The sequence below is a fragment of the Citrus sinensis genome, chromosome 3 (genome assembly GCF_022201045.2).
Source record: "Citrus sinensis cultivar Valencia sweet orange chromosome 3, DVS_A1.0, whole genome shotgun sequence".
Taxonomy (NCBI): Eukaryota; Viridiplantae; Streptophyta; class Magnoliopsida; order Sapindales; family Rutaceae; genus Citrus; species Citrus sinensis.
Window position 1 is genome coordinate 43106450 of NC_068558.1, and position 21149 is coordinate 43127598.

Below are 21149 nucleotides of genomic sequence, written 5' to 3' on the forward strand. Positions count from 1 at the left end.
TTCTGATGGTTCGTGAAAGGAGTATATTCCTGATCGGAATATGAATGTTAACAGAAACAGAATATTTTATGTTATCATGCATCTTCTTACGTAGACCTCTCAAAGTGGTCGTGCATCATTTTACTATAGACCTCTCAACTATGCCATGCATCTAACTTAAAAAAAAAAAAAAAAAACTATGTATTTCGTTTACCCCAAAATAAATAAATAAAAAAGAAAGAAAGAACTTTGTTCATTGAGTTTTAAAAAAATTTAAATAATTAGTTATCACGGCTTTTAATACAATAACATATTTCTTCGAAAAAGAAATTGATAGTTCTATTATTATCAAAGGTTATGAATAGAAAAAAAATCCCCACCACGCCAAATCGTTATGAAAAGAAAGAATCTCGAGTCCACCACCAACAGTGAGAAAGCGTTCTTGGGAGGCTTTGGTCTGAAGAGCAAGCATCAGCTTCAGTGCTTCTTCAACATCAACTTGACGACCATTTTGATTCCCTCTCTATATCGTATTTAATATTTTTATATTTTATGTTATTTAATTTTAATTCCTCCTATCATCTTCCTTCCCGTGTATATATATACGTATGTATTTTTCTTCGTTGTTGTTTCTCCGTCTGCAACTGCAAAGGTGCAAACACCCTCATCACATTTGAGCGTAAAATCTGAATGCAGCTCCAAACAATAACTCTCAAATCCACTCTTCTTGACCATGTCCCCTCACCGCAGTCAATTTTCCCCCAAAACCCTAGACTAACAACCACCGTAACCCTCCCTATTTTCCCGCCATTTCCAATTAAGTCATGGCGTAATTCTATCCTCCACTGCAACGGTACCGGTGTCTCCGCCCCCAGCAATTCCCAAAACGGCACCGCTCACGATTGGAAATTGAGAAGCTCCGGAGTAAAGAGCATCGATGTTGCGACTCTGGGTAATCTCTGCGTTGATATCGTTCTCAATGTTCCCCAATTGCCGCCACCTTCTCGCGACGCCCGCAAAGCCTATATGGACCAGCTCTCCGCCTCTCCTCCAGATAAGGTCCTTTTTTTCTTCTTTTTTTTTTTATTTCTTTAAGAAAAAAAAATTTGCTGAATTAATTAAACAATGTGCTGATATTAATGTATTGATTGTATGGTTTTGCACATAGCAATACTGGGAAGCTGGTGGAAACTGCAATGTGGCTATCGCCGCTGCAAGATTGGGACTTGATTGTGTTACAATTGGTCATGTGGGTAATGAAATATACGGAAGATTCCTGCTTGATGTGCTTCAGGATGAGGGAATTGGTATGGTTGGTATGAGTGAGGATACCGACGGTGTTGACACTTCTAGTGCTTCGTATGAAACCCTTCTGTGTTGGGTTCTGGTGGACCCTTCGCAGAGACATGGCTTTTGCAGGTATAATTCAACTTAAAGTTCCTTTTTTTTGTTCTTTGGTTTTCAAGCCTTCTCATGCAAGTGCTCCTATTATGTGTTTCTGATGTGTTTAATGGTTCTTTATTATATTATAGTCTCAGTTATTAAGATTGGTGGTCGGTGACCTGTGTCTACCTGTTTTGTTTTGTCAGTCGAGCCGATTTTAGTAAGGAGCCTGCATTCAGTTGGATGAACAAGCTGTCTGCAGAAGTAAAGACAGCCATTAAACACTCAAAAGTCCTGTTCTGTAATGGTTATGGCTTTGACGAGCTCTCCCCTGCTCTGATAATATCAGCCCTGGAGTATGCTGCTCAAGTTGGGACATCTATATTTTTTGATCCTGGACCACGTGGAAAGAGTCTTTCTAGCGGAACACCTGAAGAACAAAGAGCACTTAGCTATTTCTTGAGTACGAGTGATGTTCTTCTTCTAACTTCTGATGAGGTTTAACTCTCTCTCTCTCTCTCTCTCTCTCTCTCTATATATATATATATATAGATATATATGCATTATGAATCACCTTCTATTTCTCAATTTTATTTTCTTAGATTTTATTCATTCACCCTTGAGGAGGAAACAAGTATGACCTTTACAACCTTGTTTTTTTTCTTTTTAATTTTCTTGTGTCTTTCTTCCCTGCTATAGTAATATTAATCACCTTATTGCAGTGTTGTATTATGTCACACTGCATTGCAGTGTTGTAGAACATGACACTACATTTGATGCAGATAAATACTACCTTAATACCCTGCAATGCTGATCTTCTCTTGTGTGTCATATAAATGTACCCATCTCTATTGTTGACACAAAAATATGGGTCAGATCATAGATAAAGTAGATGAAATGTGCGTGAGTTTTGAGCTGAGTTGGCAGCCACCTAGGTTGAGATGGGTGTTGCCGGTGAAAACTCTTTGATGCTTAAGTTAGATATTGGGCTTTTTAGCAAGTGAACTTTAGGGCTTTTTAGCAAATGAGCTCCGGAATGAAGCTTTTGGAGTCCTTGTTCTATAATATTTGGAATAAAGCTCTGAGTGCCTTGCGCTTTTTTTTTTTTTTTTTTGAAGTTAGAGTAACGTAGCGCAGGAGAATTCTTATCAGATTACATTCTTTTTATACTAGTTTATAGAGAACTGCAGTTGCTCTCATTTAATGAATGTCATCATGAACCCTCAAGCAGCCAACTACAAAAATGTCTTGTTGCCAAAAATTTCAGTAGGGACACAACTCGCTATGACGAGGGAAATGATTTTCCTTGCCATTGTTACAAATTATATTCCCTATTTTCAACTGAATGTTAGGCAAAATTGTTTCCCTCATTTTAGCTTCTTGTGCCCTTGAATTGAAATTTTCAACGATCAAACATTTTTGTGGTTAACCACTCGATGGTTCAAGATGACAGTTTTAAATGAGAGTGGCTCTATTACTCAAAAGACTAGTATAAATAGAAGCACTTTGTTAAGCATGTTGTTTTTGTCAATTTAAGTGTTTTGTTCCAAAAATTATTTGCTAATAGAGCAAAGAATCATAAAGCTTCATTCGAAAGCTCACTCCCTATATTTGACTTGAGCATTGGAGCATTTTCATTGGCGCTCCTAACCATTCTATCTCTCCCGCAGGAATTACTTAGAGGATCTAACCCTTTTTTTAGTAGGAAGTTGTAACTGATATACCAACCTACGTGGTTTCCAACTCAGCCATGTTCCATCTAAATCATATTTGACTATCGACACAAATTCTTTTCATCAACATTGGTGATCTGTTCTTGCTCATTCATTCTTCTTATGGAGGCATTTCACCTTGTAACACTGAATGGATAATTTAACGTTATAGTTAGAGCAGAAATAAATTGGCCCAGCCCATCCTTGTATATTTACATCAACATTGTTATTTGTATCCACATTCTTATGTATATCCTACATAACTACTAAGATATAGGGTTTTCTTTTTCATTTAACTCATCTAGTTTCAACCCCTTTATCTCCTCTTTCTAACTCAGATACTCTGTGATAGAAAAGCTCCATTTCAGGTTGGTGCCACACTGTTCTTTCCTGTCAATCTCACAGCCAAATTCCAGTCTTGTAGAATTGTCATTTTCATATTTTTCTTCTTGAATTCAGAGTTTCATTTTCGTTGCAGTAGTTACAACAACAGCTGATGCATGATTGTTGTTGAGACTTTTTCCATTGGTGTTTGCCTATCGTGGAATGCAGTAAAATATTTTTCTATTTAATGTTAAAATTCTTGGACAGGTCTTTTCCATGAGAGATTCTTCTCTATATCCTTGGTCTATGCTCTGTCAACTAATTGTCAGAGAGTTTGCTTGCTTATTCCTAATTGTGTTTTTGTTTCAATCTTTCAGGCTGAATCATTGACTGGCTTAAGGAACCCAATAACCGCAGGGCAGGAGTTACTGAGGAAGGGGCTGCGCACAAAGTGGGTTGTTGTTAAAATGGGTCCCAGGGGTTCAATTTTAGTTACGAAGTCAAGTATATCATGTGCACCTGCTTTCAAGGTATGATTTGTATAAGACTTTCTTGTAATTTAGCTTTAATTGTCTAGTGTCAACTATTGAAATGAATGCTCAGAAATAACTATCAATTTTTAATGTTCTCTCAGGACTAACCTAAATCATGTATTATGTAATGCTTGGTCTCATAACATTGTTGACCTTCTGTGACCAATTGGAGATAAAAAGTTCCCTAGTTTTTAAAATAAGTTCAACATTGTGATTTTCTTCGCTCCTGTTTTCTTCAACATATCAAGCCAAAAAGTAATCTTATGAGAACCTGTTTTCTACTGCTACTAATGTGTATTCACATTTGACCTCTCCCTCAGTCCTGTTTATTTAAATGCCACAGCTCTTTTCACATTCTTATATGCACAACAAGATATTGATTAGCATTTGACACATGACCAGGTGAATGTGACTGATACTGTTGGATGTGGAGATAGCTTTGTGGCTGCTGTTGCATTTGGTTTTATACATAATATGCCCACAGTTAATACATTAACAATTGCAAATGCAGTAGGTGCTGCAACTGCAATGGGTTGTGGTGCTGGTAGGAATGTGGCAACCTTGGAGCGAGTAATAGAACTTATGAGAGCATCCAACCTCAATGAGGATAATGCATTTTGGAATGAACTACTTGATCAGAACGTAAACGCTGAAAATATTACATTTCTTTCAAGGTTCGGCATAAATGGAAGCAGCAACTCCCTGAACCATGTGAATCTACAAAAAGTGGTTTCGGAATTGTTACCTAAGCTTGAATACTCGCAGTTAGAGGGAAAAGTGCCATCTTGATGGACTATGAGGAGCAACAGGTTTTCAGGTACTGATTTGAATTTATAGGAACTAATACTTTCAATTGGTTCTACTGGGTCTGATTGCTGGTAATTATACTGGGAGGCCAGATCTGGACAATTAACACAATGGATTCTTAATTTCTTATTTATTGGAAGTGGGATATAATGCTCTTATTGGCCATTGGGAAAAGCTCTGGTAGGTGTTGGCAAGATTTGCTAGTATGCAGTTAATGACTTCATCTCCTCTTTCAGCGAGCATTTATGGATATGGTTTTCTGGTGATATTTTTGTAGCCATAGGAATCCTAGAGAACTTTGCTTCTGATATGGAGATTCTGCATGGCATTTCACACATACCTGTAATTTTGTAAGGATGTTCCTTTTTTTGTTTTTTTTGGGTTTGCATCACTCAATAAAATGCTTATAATGACAGGAGATTGGAATTTTTGGGTTGATGCTGCCTGTGTCGACAGATCTTTTACTAAACGGATACAGAAACAGAATTTTCTTGCTTGTTCTTCAATTTTTTCCTTTTTGGGTCCTTTAAATTCCATTTCCTTGGATTAAATGGCAGGTGTACTCTTGAAACCATAGTGAAACATTATTGGTCAAAAACAATTTATTTTCAGTTTGCATTTTAGAAAACTAATATTTCGATTTGATGAACTTGATATACTTTTATTACCATTTGATGTCTGGCGAATGAATAACCTGTTTTCTGTGGGATTTGTAAGCTGTTGACTTATAGGGTAATAAAATCCATAAAATAAAACCCCATTTTTTGGACAAACAAACACATAATATAAATATTTTAATACTATAATTTTTATTCTATGGTTACAGTATTAGTAGGTCGAATTCTTTAACTTACCCACCGTCTATTCAATCATCAATCAGACAATCGCCAAAATCAAAGTCAAAGTTGCTCACTTGCTTTACCTAACTGATTTCTAAGTAAATGTTTAGCATTTACAAGTTACCTTTACCTGATTAATTTATTTCTTCCTTTCAAGAATGTGAAAATCCGAAGTTTGGACCCTGTCCTTGTTAGTCACAAAAAAGAAAAAAAGAAAAAAAAAAGAGAGAATATTTTATGAGAAATAGTTGAAATTTCTTCAAAGTAAAAAATCGGCCTTTCGTATATGGAAGCCAGTTGATTTCTTTCTTTTCTTGCCCTGTCGCTGCAGCCGACGCTCGAAACTTCTTTCAGTTTGGAGATAAGCTCATACATGACGTGGACATTAAAAAAAAAAATTATTTGTTCTCACATTTATCTTATTTGTTGCTAACTTGCTATTGTCAAAGTTTTTCGAAAGAGCAAAATTAATTATGATGTCTAGAGCGTGTGAATTCCAAGCAGACGCGGATGTGAAAGCACAAAGAATTATATATATACATAAAAACTATTAGTATGGTATCGTACCCCGATCACCAATAAATTAACGGACCCTTGAATAATCAGACTCAATCGGTGTCAATTTGTGTTTACACAGCTTGGAGAATAGAGAATGCCAAATGTGTACCGATTACCGATAAATTAATGGACCCTTAAAATAATCAGACTCAGTCGGTGTCAACTTGTGTCGACACAGCTTAGAGAATAGAGATTGTTTTCCAGAGGATTGGAAATTGAAGGCTGGCTTTGCTTGCGAAATTGAAGATGCATCAACACAGTAGTAGTACTGTGTGATAGTGTGTCATCCAGCAATCAATCATTGATGTGTGCATCTGTCTATATCATGTGAAAATGCAATATATCAAACTAAAAACTATATAGGTGGACTCTATGACAATGATTGTAATATTAGGTGGTCAGGGTCATTTCACCTTGCTGTTTCTCCAGTATTATTATATATATAAATCAGCATTTATAAAATAGAAACTGGGAATTAAATTAGAAAGGCTTTCATTATCCTTTTAATCAAATATTTGACAAAACTGGTATTTGGTATGTAATGACGCGACCCTAACTACATATACAAAGACATTTGCTAGATACAAGCAAAAATCAAAAGATGCCTAATCGAATTCGATATGTACGGCTCCTTTATATATATATAGAGCTACTTTCAATATACAGCAGCTGGTCTCTACCAAAATAATAATAATTCTACACAACTTTTATAGTAGAACATGGCAACATGCTTGAAATGTGGAAACAGAATGATCTTCGAAAAGGTACATTGACTTTTATGCTCTTCTGGTTAGTGCAATAATCTCTTTAACTTGCTTTTATAAGTTCAATCAATTGGTAAAGGCACGTCATACCGCCATATATAATAATATATTGAGATCAAACGACACTTTAATTCTGGCAGCAAATTTAGACAGCATAGGGGCCCCTAATTAAAGCCGGTTTCGACTCGAAGATTTTCCACGGCAAGACTACAAGTTTTTTCTTGGAGATACTAATATAGATTTCTGGGCCAAGCAAAGTTGTCGCTATGCATATTCTTTTTTAAATTTTATTTGATGTTGAATCCTATGGTGGAAATCAACAATGAGTAGTGACCACAGGAATGTGATAATAATGCAGTGTTTCTTCAATTCTTAGCTTAGCTGTATCTCATCATCATTGTTTTTACATAACTGGAATAGCTAGCTTTGCTATCTTATCTAACACATCCCATCTTAATCTGTCATTTAACCATTTGATTGACCCACCTGTCAATCTCAATTTGATGGTGATTCTACGTACCAATTAGACATTCTCCAATAATATACAAAGTCAAATAACTGTACGAATAATCAAGTTATAGGTTTGTTTAATTTTCACCGATAATCTCCTTATCGATGAAAATTTTTATCCATTTTCATACGCTGATAAATGGGCATAACTTGGACTATCAGATTCGGGTACATATAATATCATTTCAAAGCTCTCACAGTTCAGGACGACCAAACTCACAGCTATGTTGGAGCTTCTCAGTCGAAATACTTTTGCTAAATTAATATTCATTGTTTTGAAGCTCAAATTTTGCGGTTTAAGTGTTCATTTTACCTTGTGTTTAGGTATCACTAGGAGTCTAGTTCGAGTTTAATAACTTCTTTTTTTAACTGTATAAATTCTTTTATTCAGTAACTAGCATCCATATTTTTCTGACAAAATTAAAAAAAAATAAATCTATAAAGGGAAACATTTTACGAATTACACAGAATAGGGTTTTTGAATTTAACAGACAAGCAAATGTAACTTTCAGGCGGTGCCCATAATGTTACCATGCATGATTGCATGGACTCATCGTAAATTCCAAGAGAGAACATGTAGAAGTTTACAGTGGGCTATCTAGTACTGGCTAAACAGCAGATTTTTCATCATTATTTTTTGGTCGTGTGTACAATATGAAACAGCAAAACCTGAATATATGTTCTGTTTGGAACTGTTCAGATTCCAAATTCACGTCAATAATTTTCGCTCTCGGGAATCTCATCCGGCCAGTATTCGAGTAGCGGGTGTACGTACGTTCAATTCTGCCAAACCTGGAGAAATTTAAAATAGTGTTTTTCGGTTGTGACAATTTAAAGCCGTCGGTGAACATAATATGGTTATTTGATATCACTAATGACAAATTCTAAAATACACGTGATATATTACAACTAATTGATATATGTATACGTAATTAAATTTGATATAATCACAATTTTTATAATAATTTTTTAAAATAAATATACACGTATCATAACATTATTTATTAATCACATGACTGACATGATATCTTTGATGTCTTTTAAATTTTCTCGTGAATTTCATATGATTATTTGATATCGCTTTACAAACTTCAATGGAAGTACAATTAATGCAAAACTATTGCTTCTAATGTATTAATTAATAAATTTCTTATTAATATATTGTTTGTTCTAGATCAACTTCTTCATGGTAATTCTCCAAGGCGTTCCAAGAAGAAATTGGATTTTTTTTTAAATTAAAAAAAAAGTTGGGAGTCTAGCCACAAAGTTGTTACTAGTTCAACACAGAACTGAGATCCAGACAAGATTTGCAAATTATTATTAGAAAGCTTCGTGTTCCACTTTTTCTTTTGTTACAATATCTTATCTCCCTTTTCTCCTTATATTTGTGGTATTGCACTTTAGACAGCTAGCTTTAATAGGTCAATCTGCATTAATAAGCTTGGGATTTAAGCTTGGAATCACACTATTTGGCTGCGTATGCCCTAATTGATGAAGGTTCTCCCTTTACCCCATCGACAAGCAAAAGATAAATACTTTACTTGAGAGGTGAGAATAAACACCCGGTCAAGGGCTCTTTATATATAATATTTACTCAGCTTGAACTATAACAATTCATCGTCTCCTTAATCATGACAACTATGCTTTCAAGAGAAGAATCTTGCAGGCTTGTGGCCTATTTCATAACGTGTAAGAAGATAATTTAAGACAAGTAGATCCGCACAAATAATTTTTTTTTTACATATAATTTGATGGTAACCTTTTCCTCCGGTTTCCATTCATGATGTGAGTGGCCACACATCTCTTGATTCTACTCAACAGATTTTTCTAACTTTTTACTACTTGATATTAATAGATATCTAGAGTACTAATATAAATATATGTTTCTTTCGAATTTAGATGTTCTCCTGACCTAAACTTTTTAAAGTTTTGTTTGAAATACACATGCAGTATAAATATTTCTAAGATTAAGATTTAATTTATTTTAGACTTTCTTTATCAAACATAAAAAATCACATCATTTTCTTAGCTAATTAAAACTCAAAAATTACGAAATATCTAAGAAGGATTCGTATCCTCTCCTTATTATTATTTTTTTCCTTCTTGCCTCTCCTTACCTTCATAATCAGGAGAGAAAAAACAATTGGCTTGATTGTAAATAAATTTTTTTTTAAAAAGATAACTTGATTTTCATCACTTATTAAACAAAGAAAGACAAAAGAAAGTAAAAATTAAAAGAAAACAAAAACAAAAAAAAACAAGAAACAAAGTCCTTGTGTGTCTAAGAAATGTTAACTCTACTTCTATTCTATTGCCTTTTCCCCTATTTCTTGTTCATCCAAAAAAACTCTGGCAAATAATCTGGCTGGCTGGTCAGATTCCCCTCAAAGTTAAATCGAGAATGAGAAAAGAGGAAACAACATTTACATATGTAAAATAATTTGCAGACAAACAGTGCAAGGAATTAAATTAATTGCAGGCAAGTGAAAACAAATTAACAATAATGCATTCAATTAATTAATTGCAATAATAATTGTCTTCAATTATTATTGCACAATTGTTATTTCAGTCTGCCGACAACAATAATGCGCATTCAATTCTAGTCTAATTCCATGACATAAATTCTTAAAAGAATTAACCGCCGTGATTCTTCTTCGCTCAAGTTTATACTAAAATTTAAAGTTTATTGTGATAAGAGTTTGGATAAAAGCGGCACTTGTCTTGCTAAATCGGCTAATTTGCCAAGAAAACGATTTATTTTGATGTTTAAAAAGGAAATTAAAGAAAATTAAATTTAAACTTACAGAATTTAAATGACATGTCATATGGAACTTAAAAAAAATGGGGTTAGGAGAGAATTCGGATTTCGTATTTTCATGAGCTTTATCCAGTGCGAATGTCCGTATATTTAAAAATGCAGATTCGCTATATATAACATATGGTGTATTAGTGTTTTTAATATTTTTTATTTAATTAACTCATACACCTCATGGTATATACAACAAATTGATATTTTAAAAGATGAAAGCGTCCACAAATATATATACATATATATATATATATATATATAAAATTTTCTAAGGAATTCTTTAAGTTATTAAAGTACGAGTAAGTTAAGAAAAACACATACTCTAATAGTAAAATACACTGCTTTGGAGTGTTTATTTTGCCTATCTTTTATTTCATTGCTTATTTTAATAACTTAAGGAATCTTATATATATATATATAGTCGTTCTCAAGTTCAAAAATCCCGAATTTTATAAAAATTGGGATGAGTTGACAACAGTGTGAGCGTACTTTATTGTCAAACAGTTTACAATATTGTAAAAGTTTGTTCGTATCATTGTCAATTTATCCCAAATGATATGAACATAGTTTCACAACGTTGTCAAACAATTTATAATGTTATGAAAGTCTATTCACATTGTTGTTAACTTTACTCAAATTAATTTTAAATTAGTATGTGTGTATAGTTTTTTTTTAGTGCAGACGCCCTAATTTTTTTCATTCGGACACATTATTAAACCATGTGGTTTAATAGAGTTAGTGCAGACACGCCATTAAATCGCATAGTTTAACAAGATATCCGCATTAACAAAATGAAGGAATCCACACCTGAGAATGATTATATATATATAAAGCTACTTATGAATAACGTTATTTTTTATAATAGGGTTTAAAAGAAACAATTAAACAAAAACTTTGCTTCTTAATTAATTTCAAAGACGAAAAAGAAGCTATTCGGGTTGACCTCGCTATCAGATATAGAATATGGGCGCTTTTGTCTTGTACAATGATATATAATTATGTTGGAGAAAAAGTGATTTAAGTTATTCAACCAAATAACAATTCTTATTTGGATTTGTTATTGGAAAGATCATTCGCCACAAAACTTCATCACTCTAGCTAATAGCTAAGTGTGAAAAGCACGTTAGGGGCAGTGTAGAAAGTGGACTCCATGTCATGTGATGTGATATTCCCAAGACTAATTATAATATTAAAGCATCATGACCCCGGCCCTCTTCAATACTAGCTACCTACGTGTATATAAATATATATAGTATAATGACATCCATGAGGCCATGAACATGATATAAAATTATAAATAATGCATGGCCAAATCAAAATCTGGCTACCAATATTTGACATCCAAGTAGCCTCCATGTCTTCTTTCTTCTTTCTCTCTGAGAAAATACTCTCTCTTCCTCCTCGATCATACATGAACGGTTGAGGGGAATGTTGTCTGGTTCGAGATCACTCGTGGACGAATTAATTAATAACTTATTGTCTTTTGAATGATTTCGGACCAGGCTTCATTCCCCCCAACTCAGTTTAATTGCTCTTCATCATCATCGTTACATAAGCTTCATATATCTTCGTTCTGCAAGCCATTATTGTGTTTTGGGTGGTGGCTTTGTCTCCACGTTTGCTGAATCGTTTGGTGCAAACGAAAGGTTGAAGTACCAGACGCGCTTTGAGCAGAAGCAGATGATGGGTATGCGATACAATTTTCATCTACTTCATCAATTTACATTTTTTTTTCTTTGCGATGCCTATATTATTATCTTGACATACACACACTCTAATTTTTCAGTTCAGGATTTTAAAGTGTGGGAAAAATTTAAAAAAATATTAAAACTATAGAATTTAAGAGCTTTAAAATTTAAAGCAGTTAAACTGTACGATTTATACTTTTTTATAAATTTTCAAGCACTTTAAAATTCTAAATTGGTGTAAATAGTTGACTCTAAACTTAAAAGTTGATCATCTTTCATTTTCACCTTTTTTTTTTATGTTTATCGAATTTTCACAGTTGATTAACTTGTATAGATTTTTATTGCACCAATTAATCTACTATCACTTAATTTTTTTATCTAAATTAAAATGATCAGAGCCATAAATTGAGGATTCATCATACCATGATATGCCAAACTATATCTACCAGGTGGGTCATATATTAAATCTATGTGGGTCTCAAGGCTACATGAATAAACCAAATAAATCTACCTTGCAAGTCAGATTTAACATGTGAATCTCATAAATTCATTTTTCATGTGGGTCACATAACTCATATCTGCTGCCGGAATTTGAGATTTCAAACGGAGAAATTCATAAAGCTAGATAACGAACATGATACGGGCATCCACAATATCAATGTGATCATGTCCTTTGTGTAAAGTAATAAGGTAGAAAATTTATTGGAAACCAAAGTACTTTGGTTAGCAGGCTGAGACTTGATTTGATAAGACTGAGATATGTGGGAGATAAAAGATTGTTGAAAAAGAGGTAAAAAATTAAAAAGGGTGGGGTTTTAGGGAAAACCAATGTAGGATCTTTGTCTGCTCATGTGTCCCATGTTGCGATGACTTTTCCATGCATGATGAAGGCCTACTAATTATTAATGCTTAATTAGTTTCTAGGGTTAGATTCTAGGGTTAGGGTCAATATAACTTAATTATCTCTTAATCATTATTATTTATTAATTGTTAGAAATGTTGTGTTCATGTTCTTTGAATCTAATTGACTCCTGGGCATATATATATCTTTGATCTTACATGCCACATCCATTGATAGCTGGTGTCATAAGGTAAGAAAAGACTAATAAAGAGCTCTAGAGTATATGTCAATTATGGACCAATTTTTATTTATTTATTATTTTTGGAAAAAAAATCACATTCTGGAATCTGAAACACATAACTACATGCTGCTTATTGATTAATTAGTTCTTAACAGAAGAACTCAGAACTGTAATGTTATGTCTTCCCAAAGTTCCATTTACCCCATAATTAAATAATATCTCTTGCAAATAAGTACTTCCTGGTAATCATCAGCAAAGATGAGATGAGTAATATAGTGAGGATTGAACGTGGATATATATATTTTTGTTGAAAACCTGGGATGGAGGAGGAGATGAACACAACTACTTGTTAAAGTACAGATGGCTGTAACGTTACAGCGCGCCCATTAAAAATTTTCATCACATTTTTTTAGTTCTTTGTCTAAGTTTCCACAATTATGATTGATGTTTCTCAAATTCTTTAAAAGAGTGAAGTATAATGTCATTATTTATGTTATCAGCTTCTCTTTTTTCTTTACATAGTATAAGTAGAAAAATCTAGTAAAATAGCTGAAGCATATCACCAAAAATTTGGTGGACTCTAACATTACACACTAGCGAGAGGAACTAAAATTAAAGGGAAAAAGTGATTATTACAACCTAAAAGGATTGATTCTATTTATCTGATAGAAAATAACCCCTTTTGACATGACAAAGAATCGTAAAGAAGACGGTAGATTTTAATTTGTACATGTTCTTTTATAACTTTTAACGGAATCTGGGCATACAATTGTCTCTTGCTTATGATTCAATTAATATGTGTTCAAGTTCCCACGTTCAGTAACACCACCCCCGAATCATCCTCGCAGTCATTTGATTGGTCAAAATAAGGAGAAAGAAATCACAGAGCCGCAGCCATGAGCTTACCTAACAAAACAGAAATTTCCAAAGTGAATTACCTAACAAAAAGTTAATTTGTCTGACTTACACCTCAAAGTTATTAAAGAATGAATTATATTGTTAGTGTATTACTTTTTGACTTCCATCCCAATGATACTCGTTTTATAAAACAAATCCATTTAAAACTGAAAAGAAAGAAAATTTCTGTTAGGCATCACAATCACAATGCTACTGCTATTTAAAAGCTGGACTCAACTAAATTAGGAGAATGAATAAATAAATAAATAAATAGATACTATGTAAGTTAATCTGCATGATATTGTTGATTATGCAACTGAGTTCTGTTCTCCCCAATCACTTAGGGCTTAATTTCAAACGAGCTCATCATGATATCGTAAAGCTATGAATATCTTGTCAAGAGATTGGTGAAGGGTGCAAGATATAAACCAAAAGGACAATTTGTCACATAATGTCGACATGATTGTAAGGGAAGTCTGGTAAAAAAATCCATTGTTAAAGAGGGAACAAGGTATCTTGCCAGTGAATTATTCTTCTTGTTTCTGAATCTTTTACGTATTGATTGGATTGGCTGCATCCAACGGCAATGGTGGCATTTTAGAGTATCCTCACATTCCGTTCGCTAACTTCGTAGCATTATGGTAAATAATTGATTTGGTAAAAAATGAGCTACAGTTTCCTTCCCCCTGTTGTCGATCAATTTTCTTTATGACCAAACAGGGGAAATTAAATAAAAAATAATGATAATAAGTAATAGCTTCTTTTGAGATCCAAGAAAGCACAAAAGATTTCAGGGGTCAGTGAAGTGCCTGTGCCATTAGCCATTTCTTGAAATAACTTGAGAGCAGTATATCAGCCGGACGTATCGAAATCAACTCTCTTGCACACAAAAATAACTCACGGTGAAGGTGAAGCCTTACCCACTTTTTAAAGCTGTAAAGAACAATAATAATGCTGTGAAGTTTTGAAAGCCATTAAACGATCGGCTAAAGCTGTTGTTTCTGCGATTTAGCCTTTTAGGGTACACATTCCGAACATGGTTTTTGTGATTTTCTATTTTGAATATCGTACTAAAGAATCCATTACAAATTGAATGATATATGTTAGAAATCTTGGGCGTGCCTCCAGTTTGAAGTCAATGTACTCCTCAAAAAAATTTGCTCAGTCAATTTATTAATTGGGAGACTCAAAACGCTCCACTTCAATAATTAAATATGAAGGTGTCTCCCATTCCACCAATTAATCGTTTACGATTTCTGAGAAATTAGATAAAAATAAAATGTAAGGATTGTACCGACAGACTGTGTCGCGAAATTGGAGAACCTGGGCTTAAAGTTGGAGAGGCATAAATTTGAGTCCTACCAAACATCCAGAAAAAATTAGTGTTAGGATTAGGGGATAATTAATACTTTAATTTTCCTCCCATGAAAAAGTAGGGGCAAATAGGACAAGAATTGTATGGGCCAGATATTACGATCGTAAACTGTGTAAGACAGCCCCAATATTTCTATAATGATTAGTGCAAAGTCCTAATTGCGTTGCATGCTTCGACTAACCCAACTTGATTTACAAAATCCTGAAGCTGTGACCCATAAATAGCATTCATTCTCAATTTCTCATGTTACCCCTGTAAACTGGATCTTTGGCTTCGTTACCTGTTTGAATGTATATTTCAAGGTGGCAAGTAAATGTGATGACTCCTGAAGTGCTAACATGTCAAGATATTAGTGCATTCTCAAATCTATATGGAGGGATATTCTTCGCAGGGTGTGCCGAAGAGAAGCAGAGCATGAGAAAGGCTTGAGAGAGGCCGAAGCAGCAGAACAGCGAAGTCCAAACAATTTTGGAGACGTTACAGGAATCAAAGAGGTGGCCCGAACTTGATTTGTGGGTAAGCCTGGTAATTAATGGGTCGGGTAGAGTTGTTGTAACAGTGAACTTATTGAATGTTCAGAAATATCTCATAATATCCTATAATCATCTGGTTACTACTAGTTGTGGTTATATGTATAAAAACTAGTTCAGTCAAGTGTAAATTAAAATTTATGCGAATTAACATACCATTAAAGATATCCAATTAGATTTTATTTTTATTCTTTTACAATAAAGAAAATGACTCGAATTTATTTGTATAATAAGTAGAATCTAGTGCACATCGTTGGGAAATATTATCTAATAAGTTAATAATTTTCTAACAACAAATAAACTTGTGACTCAATTTGTAGTCTCTAATTAAAAGTGAAAACAAAATATATATGTCTACGTCTAGTTCGAATAATTAAAAAAAAAAAAATTGGTAAGCATATATCACATATCACATTACTAGAATATCTGTTGATGGCAATCATGGTGAAAGATACAATTACTAAATCAAATAAGCAAATCCTCAGTAAAATGATTTATGATCATTTGATTTTAGCGACAAATTAAGATGAAATGATAATAGATCATTTTACCGGGAATTAAGAAGCATATAATATATAGTTTTGCAAAGTCAATTTTCTGAAATTGAAGTGGACGTGCATGCAATGGTACCATGCAATTTTAATTGAATCAAGTGCTTACGTGTGTCACTGCCAATTTTTGTAGTCCGTGAAACCACCTGTCATTTCCAAACAAATATAACGATTAACATGCAGCTACAAAAGCTAGCAATGGCAATATTGTTTCTCATCATCTGCACATCCCCATCACCACCATCATCGAATCAATATCAACGAGAAAGAATAAAATTATTTCCAGAAAAATTCTGAGAAATGCAGAAAGGTAATCAGCAAAAAACTTGTCGAACCTTTCCTTGTTTGCTTAACTTTCATTCGTTCGTTTGAATTAATTAAAAAAAAAAAGCAAATAACAATGTATATTCTGAATTTGTCTTCAGATAATAATAACAGCAAACCCACGTTCACGCAGATCCTGGTAGCCTCATCGTTAGGGTTGGTCATCGCAGCAGCGATGCATTACCGTATACGAAGGCTCAGGGATCAAAAAATCATTCCACGACGAAGAGTAACAGACTCAGGTCGTGTTGAGAAGCTAGAGAGGTTCCCCCATTATGTAGGTAATTACTATATATGATCTGAAAATTTTAATTTCCATGTATGCACATACAAATGCATTTAGGTATAATGTCGATTCTCAGTTAATTAAAGATTTATATCTTCTGTTGCACTGTTGATATTAATTTTCTTATGAGTGCATGCAGCAAGGCAAATGGGATTTTCGGATAGGAAAGAATGTCCGCAGCTGTGCAAGTTAGCTGCTGAATACATCAGAAAATCGGAAGGTTGCGAGGATGATATTTACACATTCTTCTCAAGTGAACCTGCCGCTGATTCCCTTTTTATAAAGCTTGTTGAGGAGTTTGAGAGGTGTATTCTTAGTTATTTTGCTTTCCATTGGAGCCATGCTGACCTTATGATTAGTCAGGTAATTTTTTATTTTTTTTATTACTAGTAGTGAAGATCTAAATTGCATGATTTTTTTTTAGAAGGATTGTCTAATTTGCAAGTAAATTTTAAATAAAAATTTTCTATTATTATTAAATCCTTCTTCCGTTATAATTAATTCCAGGTGTTGAATTCTGATGCTGAGCCCAAAAAGAAGCTCAAGCACATAGTCATGCAAGCAACGAGGTATCTGAATGTATTAAAATTAATTAAGCCATGAACAGAATGTTAGATACCATCTAGATTTTGCCAATTTATTATCATGGATCGTTGCAACATGTAGCTAGATGGAAAAATAGAAGAGTTGAACGCAAAGAGATTCACAGGAAAATAAACCGAATGAAGAGAAGATAACAGGAATGTAAAACAACCGTTTTCATAAATTGTGACTAAAACTTCACTAAGTAGTATCCCAATCTTGTTACTATCAATGTGTTTCACTATTTGCAGAAGAAAACATTCCCAAAATTCGTCTGTTTTCTGTTTCAGGGAACAAAGATTCGAGAGGGTGACGAAAAATCTGAAGGTTGCAAGAGTTTTCACCACACTAGTGGAGGAGATGAAAGCAATGGGACTTGCACCGAATGATGACTCTCAATGTACAGAGGTGATGGCTCCAGTGGCCCTCGGTGATAGAAGTCCGGTTCTCCTTTTCATGGGCGGTGGGATGGGAGCAGGGAAGAGCACCGTGCTCAAAGATATTCTCAAGGAGTAAGCACGATTAATGCTTAACCTACCTCTTTAAACTAATCATTAACTAACGGAGTAAAAAATATTCAGGGTCAAAAGCATGAGAGCTTATGTTAGGGCCAACATTTTCCCAATGCCTAAAAGCTTATGACCCTTTTTCTCTGTGTGTAACAGAGCATTTTCCCAACATTTTCCCAATACCTAAAACTCAGAACATTTTGCGACTACTAATTCTGTTCTACTGTTTATTAGACCCAACCCTTCAACCGGGCTTTCAATGGATTCTTTGGTAAAATTCTGCCGAAAGTCTGCCCTCAAACATTTATTTGCACCGGCTGAACTGTCAGAATTAGTGGATAAATGAATCGCAATATGCTTCTATTCCTGGTTTTCTAACTTCTAAAGAAAGATCTTAAAATTAAGACAAACCTTTCTAACATTTAGGTAACTTCTTATCTGAATGTCAACAAAGCCTTAAATTAAAAGGTTCCATAAAAGCATTTTCCTTTTTTTTTCAAACGTTTTTTATCTCTTTTTCTCTTCAGTTCGAGTTCCTCCTCCCTGTAGCTATTGCCGCTAAGAAGCACTGGAAATGATAATTATAAACAATTTTGTGAATCATAAAAGGAGAAATGGTACAGGTCTAAAACATTGATTGTTTTGGGTAAAATATGAACAGACCATTCTGGGCAGGAGCAGCAGGGAATGCAGTAGTGATTGAGGCAGATGCCTTCAAAGAATCAGATGTCATCTATAGAGCTCTTAGCTCCAGAAGCCACGTTGACATGCTTCAAACAGCTGAACTGGTAAGATTTTGATACTCTCTATTGACCCATGAGCATACAAGCACAAGCACCCTAGAATCAATAATATCGAAGTTGAAACTATCATAAGTTTATTTCATCTCCGATTTTAAGCAAATAATCAAATGTGAACAATTACCTTTCTACATGAAATCTATAACGAGGGGCGTTGGATGCAACTAATTTCACACCAGGGGTACTATAATAGTTTTACCACTTTCAAATTTTTACATTTGCTGAAAAGATTTTCTTAAATATCCAGCAGCATCAAATGAGGTAGATACATTGCCAACAAACATTGTCAGACTTCCACGGAGTCCTCTGGAGATGTAGTTCTTCAAGAGATCCCTCTATCAAACATCCTATACTCGTAGATAGAGCATTCCCAATTCAGTTATAGGATTTCCATTCTCTTTCCTATCATGCAATAAGGAACACGAATAATTTAAACAATGTATATTGTTCACATATTGTCACTGAACTAAACCAGATTAAACTTGTAAAACAATTACTTCTTTGATTCAACGACAAATTTTTCAAATAGGTGCACCAATCATCGACAGATGCAGCATCATCCCTCTTAGTAACAGCACTCAATGAAGGACGGGATGTGATCATGGATGGAACACTCTCGTGGGTACCATTTGTTGTGCAGACAATAACAATGGCCAGAAACGTCCACCGCCACCGTTATCGCATGGGAGTTGGTTACAAGAAGGCTGAAGATGGGACTGTCATTGAGAACTACTGGGATCGAATTGGAGAAAGAGAACAAGCACAAGACGGAAAAATGAGAAAACCATACAGGATTGAATTGGTTGGGGTAGTTTGTGATGCTTACTTAGCTGTTGTTAGAGGAATTAGGTATGTTGCCAGGCACTGGTTTGTTGACATTTTGTTTCAGTTTTTAACTTATTAGCAACAGAACCCTTTTCTAGTCAGACTGAAGAATTACACTTTGCACCTGAATAAATACAGGAGAGCTATAATGTGCAGAAGAGCTGTAAGGGTAAAGTCTCAGTTGAAATCCCACAAGAGATTTGCAAATTCTTTTTTAACATACTGCCAACTGGTTGACAGTGCCAGGCTATACAGCACCAATGCTCTAGAAGGCCCGCCTAAGGTACGCATATTTGTCTCCTTACTTCATTCTGCTCTTCTCTGGCTCCCTTAAGCTATCGATCAGGAGGTTTAAAGTTGCCCAGAAAGCCATACTCGGCTCCAGAGTTCAACAGATGCCAGTGAACTTTGCAATTGTTTGTTTAACTAATCTGCTTGAGTAGTTAGGATGAACTTCTGAAATAAAGTCAGCCAAGTTAATGGCATTTAGTACTACATCTGTAACTCAAGGGTTCCACCAGACCGTAGTTCTTTTTATTTCATTTTATTTTTGTTGGATTATAAAATACTGAAACAGCATCGGTTGTGAAGTTGATAGGATGGAAAGAAAGAGACAGGACATTGCTGGTTGATCCAGATGAGATAGACTGTTTGAAAATAATAGGAAAGTTGAATGAGGATGCTGAGTCCATATATGAACTTTACAAGAGCCCCAACCCAGCTAGCGAAGCTGGATCAGTATGGAAAGATATTGTATTATCGCCTTCAAGGATAAACATTCAACAGGAGCTGAAATATTCAATCCAGCAAGTTGAAAGATCAAGATGGTATTCTGATAGTGCAGGACAGACAGAGTTGCAACCTTCTTAAGATTCATGGGCGAAGAATCGAGGCTGAAGAGGTGTTGAAGTTTTTTGCTATATTTGTGGCCAAGGAATATTGACTAGTATCAAAATTGAGGGGATTATTTGTAAGATTGTTTTACTCGCAGAGCTCAGACTAGATCAAAGAGCACAGAATACAGTTTCTAGAATTGATAATTGTGTTTTAGATGTAAAAAAAAAAAAGAAAAAAAAAAGAGTATAAAGGAAGTCAGAAACTATATGAAACAATAAAACTGCAGGAAAGAATCAAACAGAAGCAACTACGCTACTCTAATAATCAAAGACTCCAATTTTCCTCTTGTTGATACTCATAAATACTAGACTTTTCTCTGTTCACCAAGTTCTAAACTGGGGAAAACTGTCAGACCCTACAACCTTGGAAACAAGGATACTCGTGATATATCCCAGCTAGGTGGTTCCAAGGAGATTTGAACCCCTGACCTTTCTGGTTGTACCAACCCCTTGGGTTATCTCAATGCTAAGACTTCACTGAGTTCTTCATATTCAAACATTTTAATCTTGCAGCCGTCCACCCTTTCGTTTTAGGAAACCGTCAATCCCAAAAGTTTAAGCTAATAGGAAATAAGCAAACACTGTA

At 34.4% G+C, this 21149-nt stretch overlaps 2 protein-coding genes and 1 non-coding gene across 5 annotated transcripts; all 3 read left to right on the forward strand.

Moving 5' to 3' along the window:
- Positions 1-298: 298 nt before the first annotated feature.
- Positions 299-5244, forward strand: LOC102625357 (uncharacterized). 2 transcript variants are annotated; one of them, XM_006479512.4, is made up of 5 exons: positions 299-1038; positions 1148-1398; positions 1569-1860; positions 3776-3928; positions 4443-4591. In XM_006479512.4, exons 1-5 carry the CDS (start codon positions 670-672, stop codon positions 4443-4445), a joined length of 1068 nt encoding a protein of 355 aa, XP_006479575.2. In that variant the 5' UTR covers positions 299-669; the 3' UTR covers positions 4446-4591. The 2 variants fall into 2 exon arrangements, with proteins under 2 accessions (XP_006479575.2, XP_006479574.2); XM_006479511.4 differs by having other exon boundaries at positions 304-1038; positions 4334-5244.
- A 6368-nt stretch (positions 5245-11612) lies between these two features.
- Positions 11613-11750, forward strand: MIR166C (microRNA MIR166c). The gene has a single exon (NR_129303.1). It is a non-coding gene; the product is annotated as a microRNA MIR166c (primary transcript).
- Positions 11751-16374: 4624 nt separating this feature from the next.
- On the forward strand, positions 16375-21149 carry LOC102625818 (calmodulin calcium-dependent NAD kinase). 2 transcript variants are annotated; one of them, XM_052438137.1, is made up of 9 exons: positions 16375-16651; positions 16767-16946; positions 17091-17314; positions 17459-17520; positions 17824-18045; positions 18704-18830; positions 19372-19691; positions 19806-19950; positions 20259-21149. In XM_052438137.1, the coding sequence occupies exons 1-9, from the start codon at positions 16642-16644 to the stop codon at positions 20535-20537; spliced, it is 1569 nt and encodes a 522-aa protein (XP_052294097.1). In that variant the 5' UTR covers positions 16375-16641; the 3' UTR covers positions 20538-21149. The 2 variants fall into 2 exon arrangements, with proteins under 2 accessions (XP_052294097.1, XP_052294096.1); XM_052438136.1 differs by having other exon boundaries at positions 16375-16946.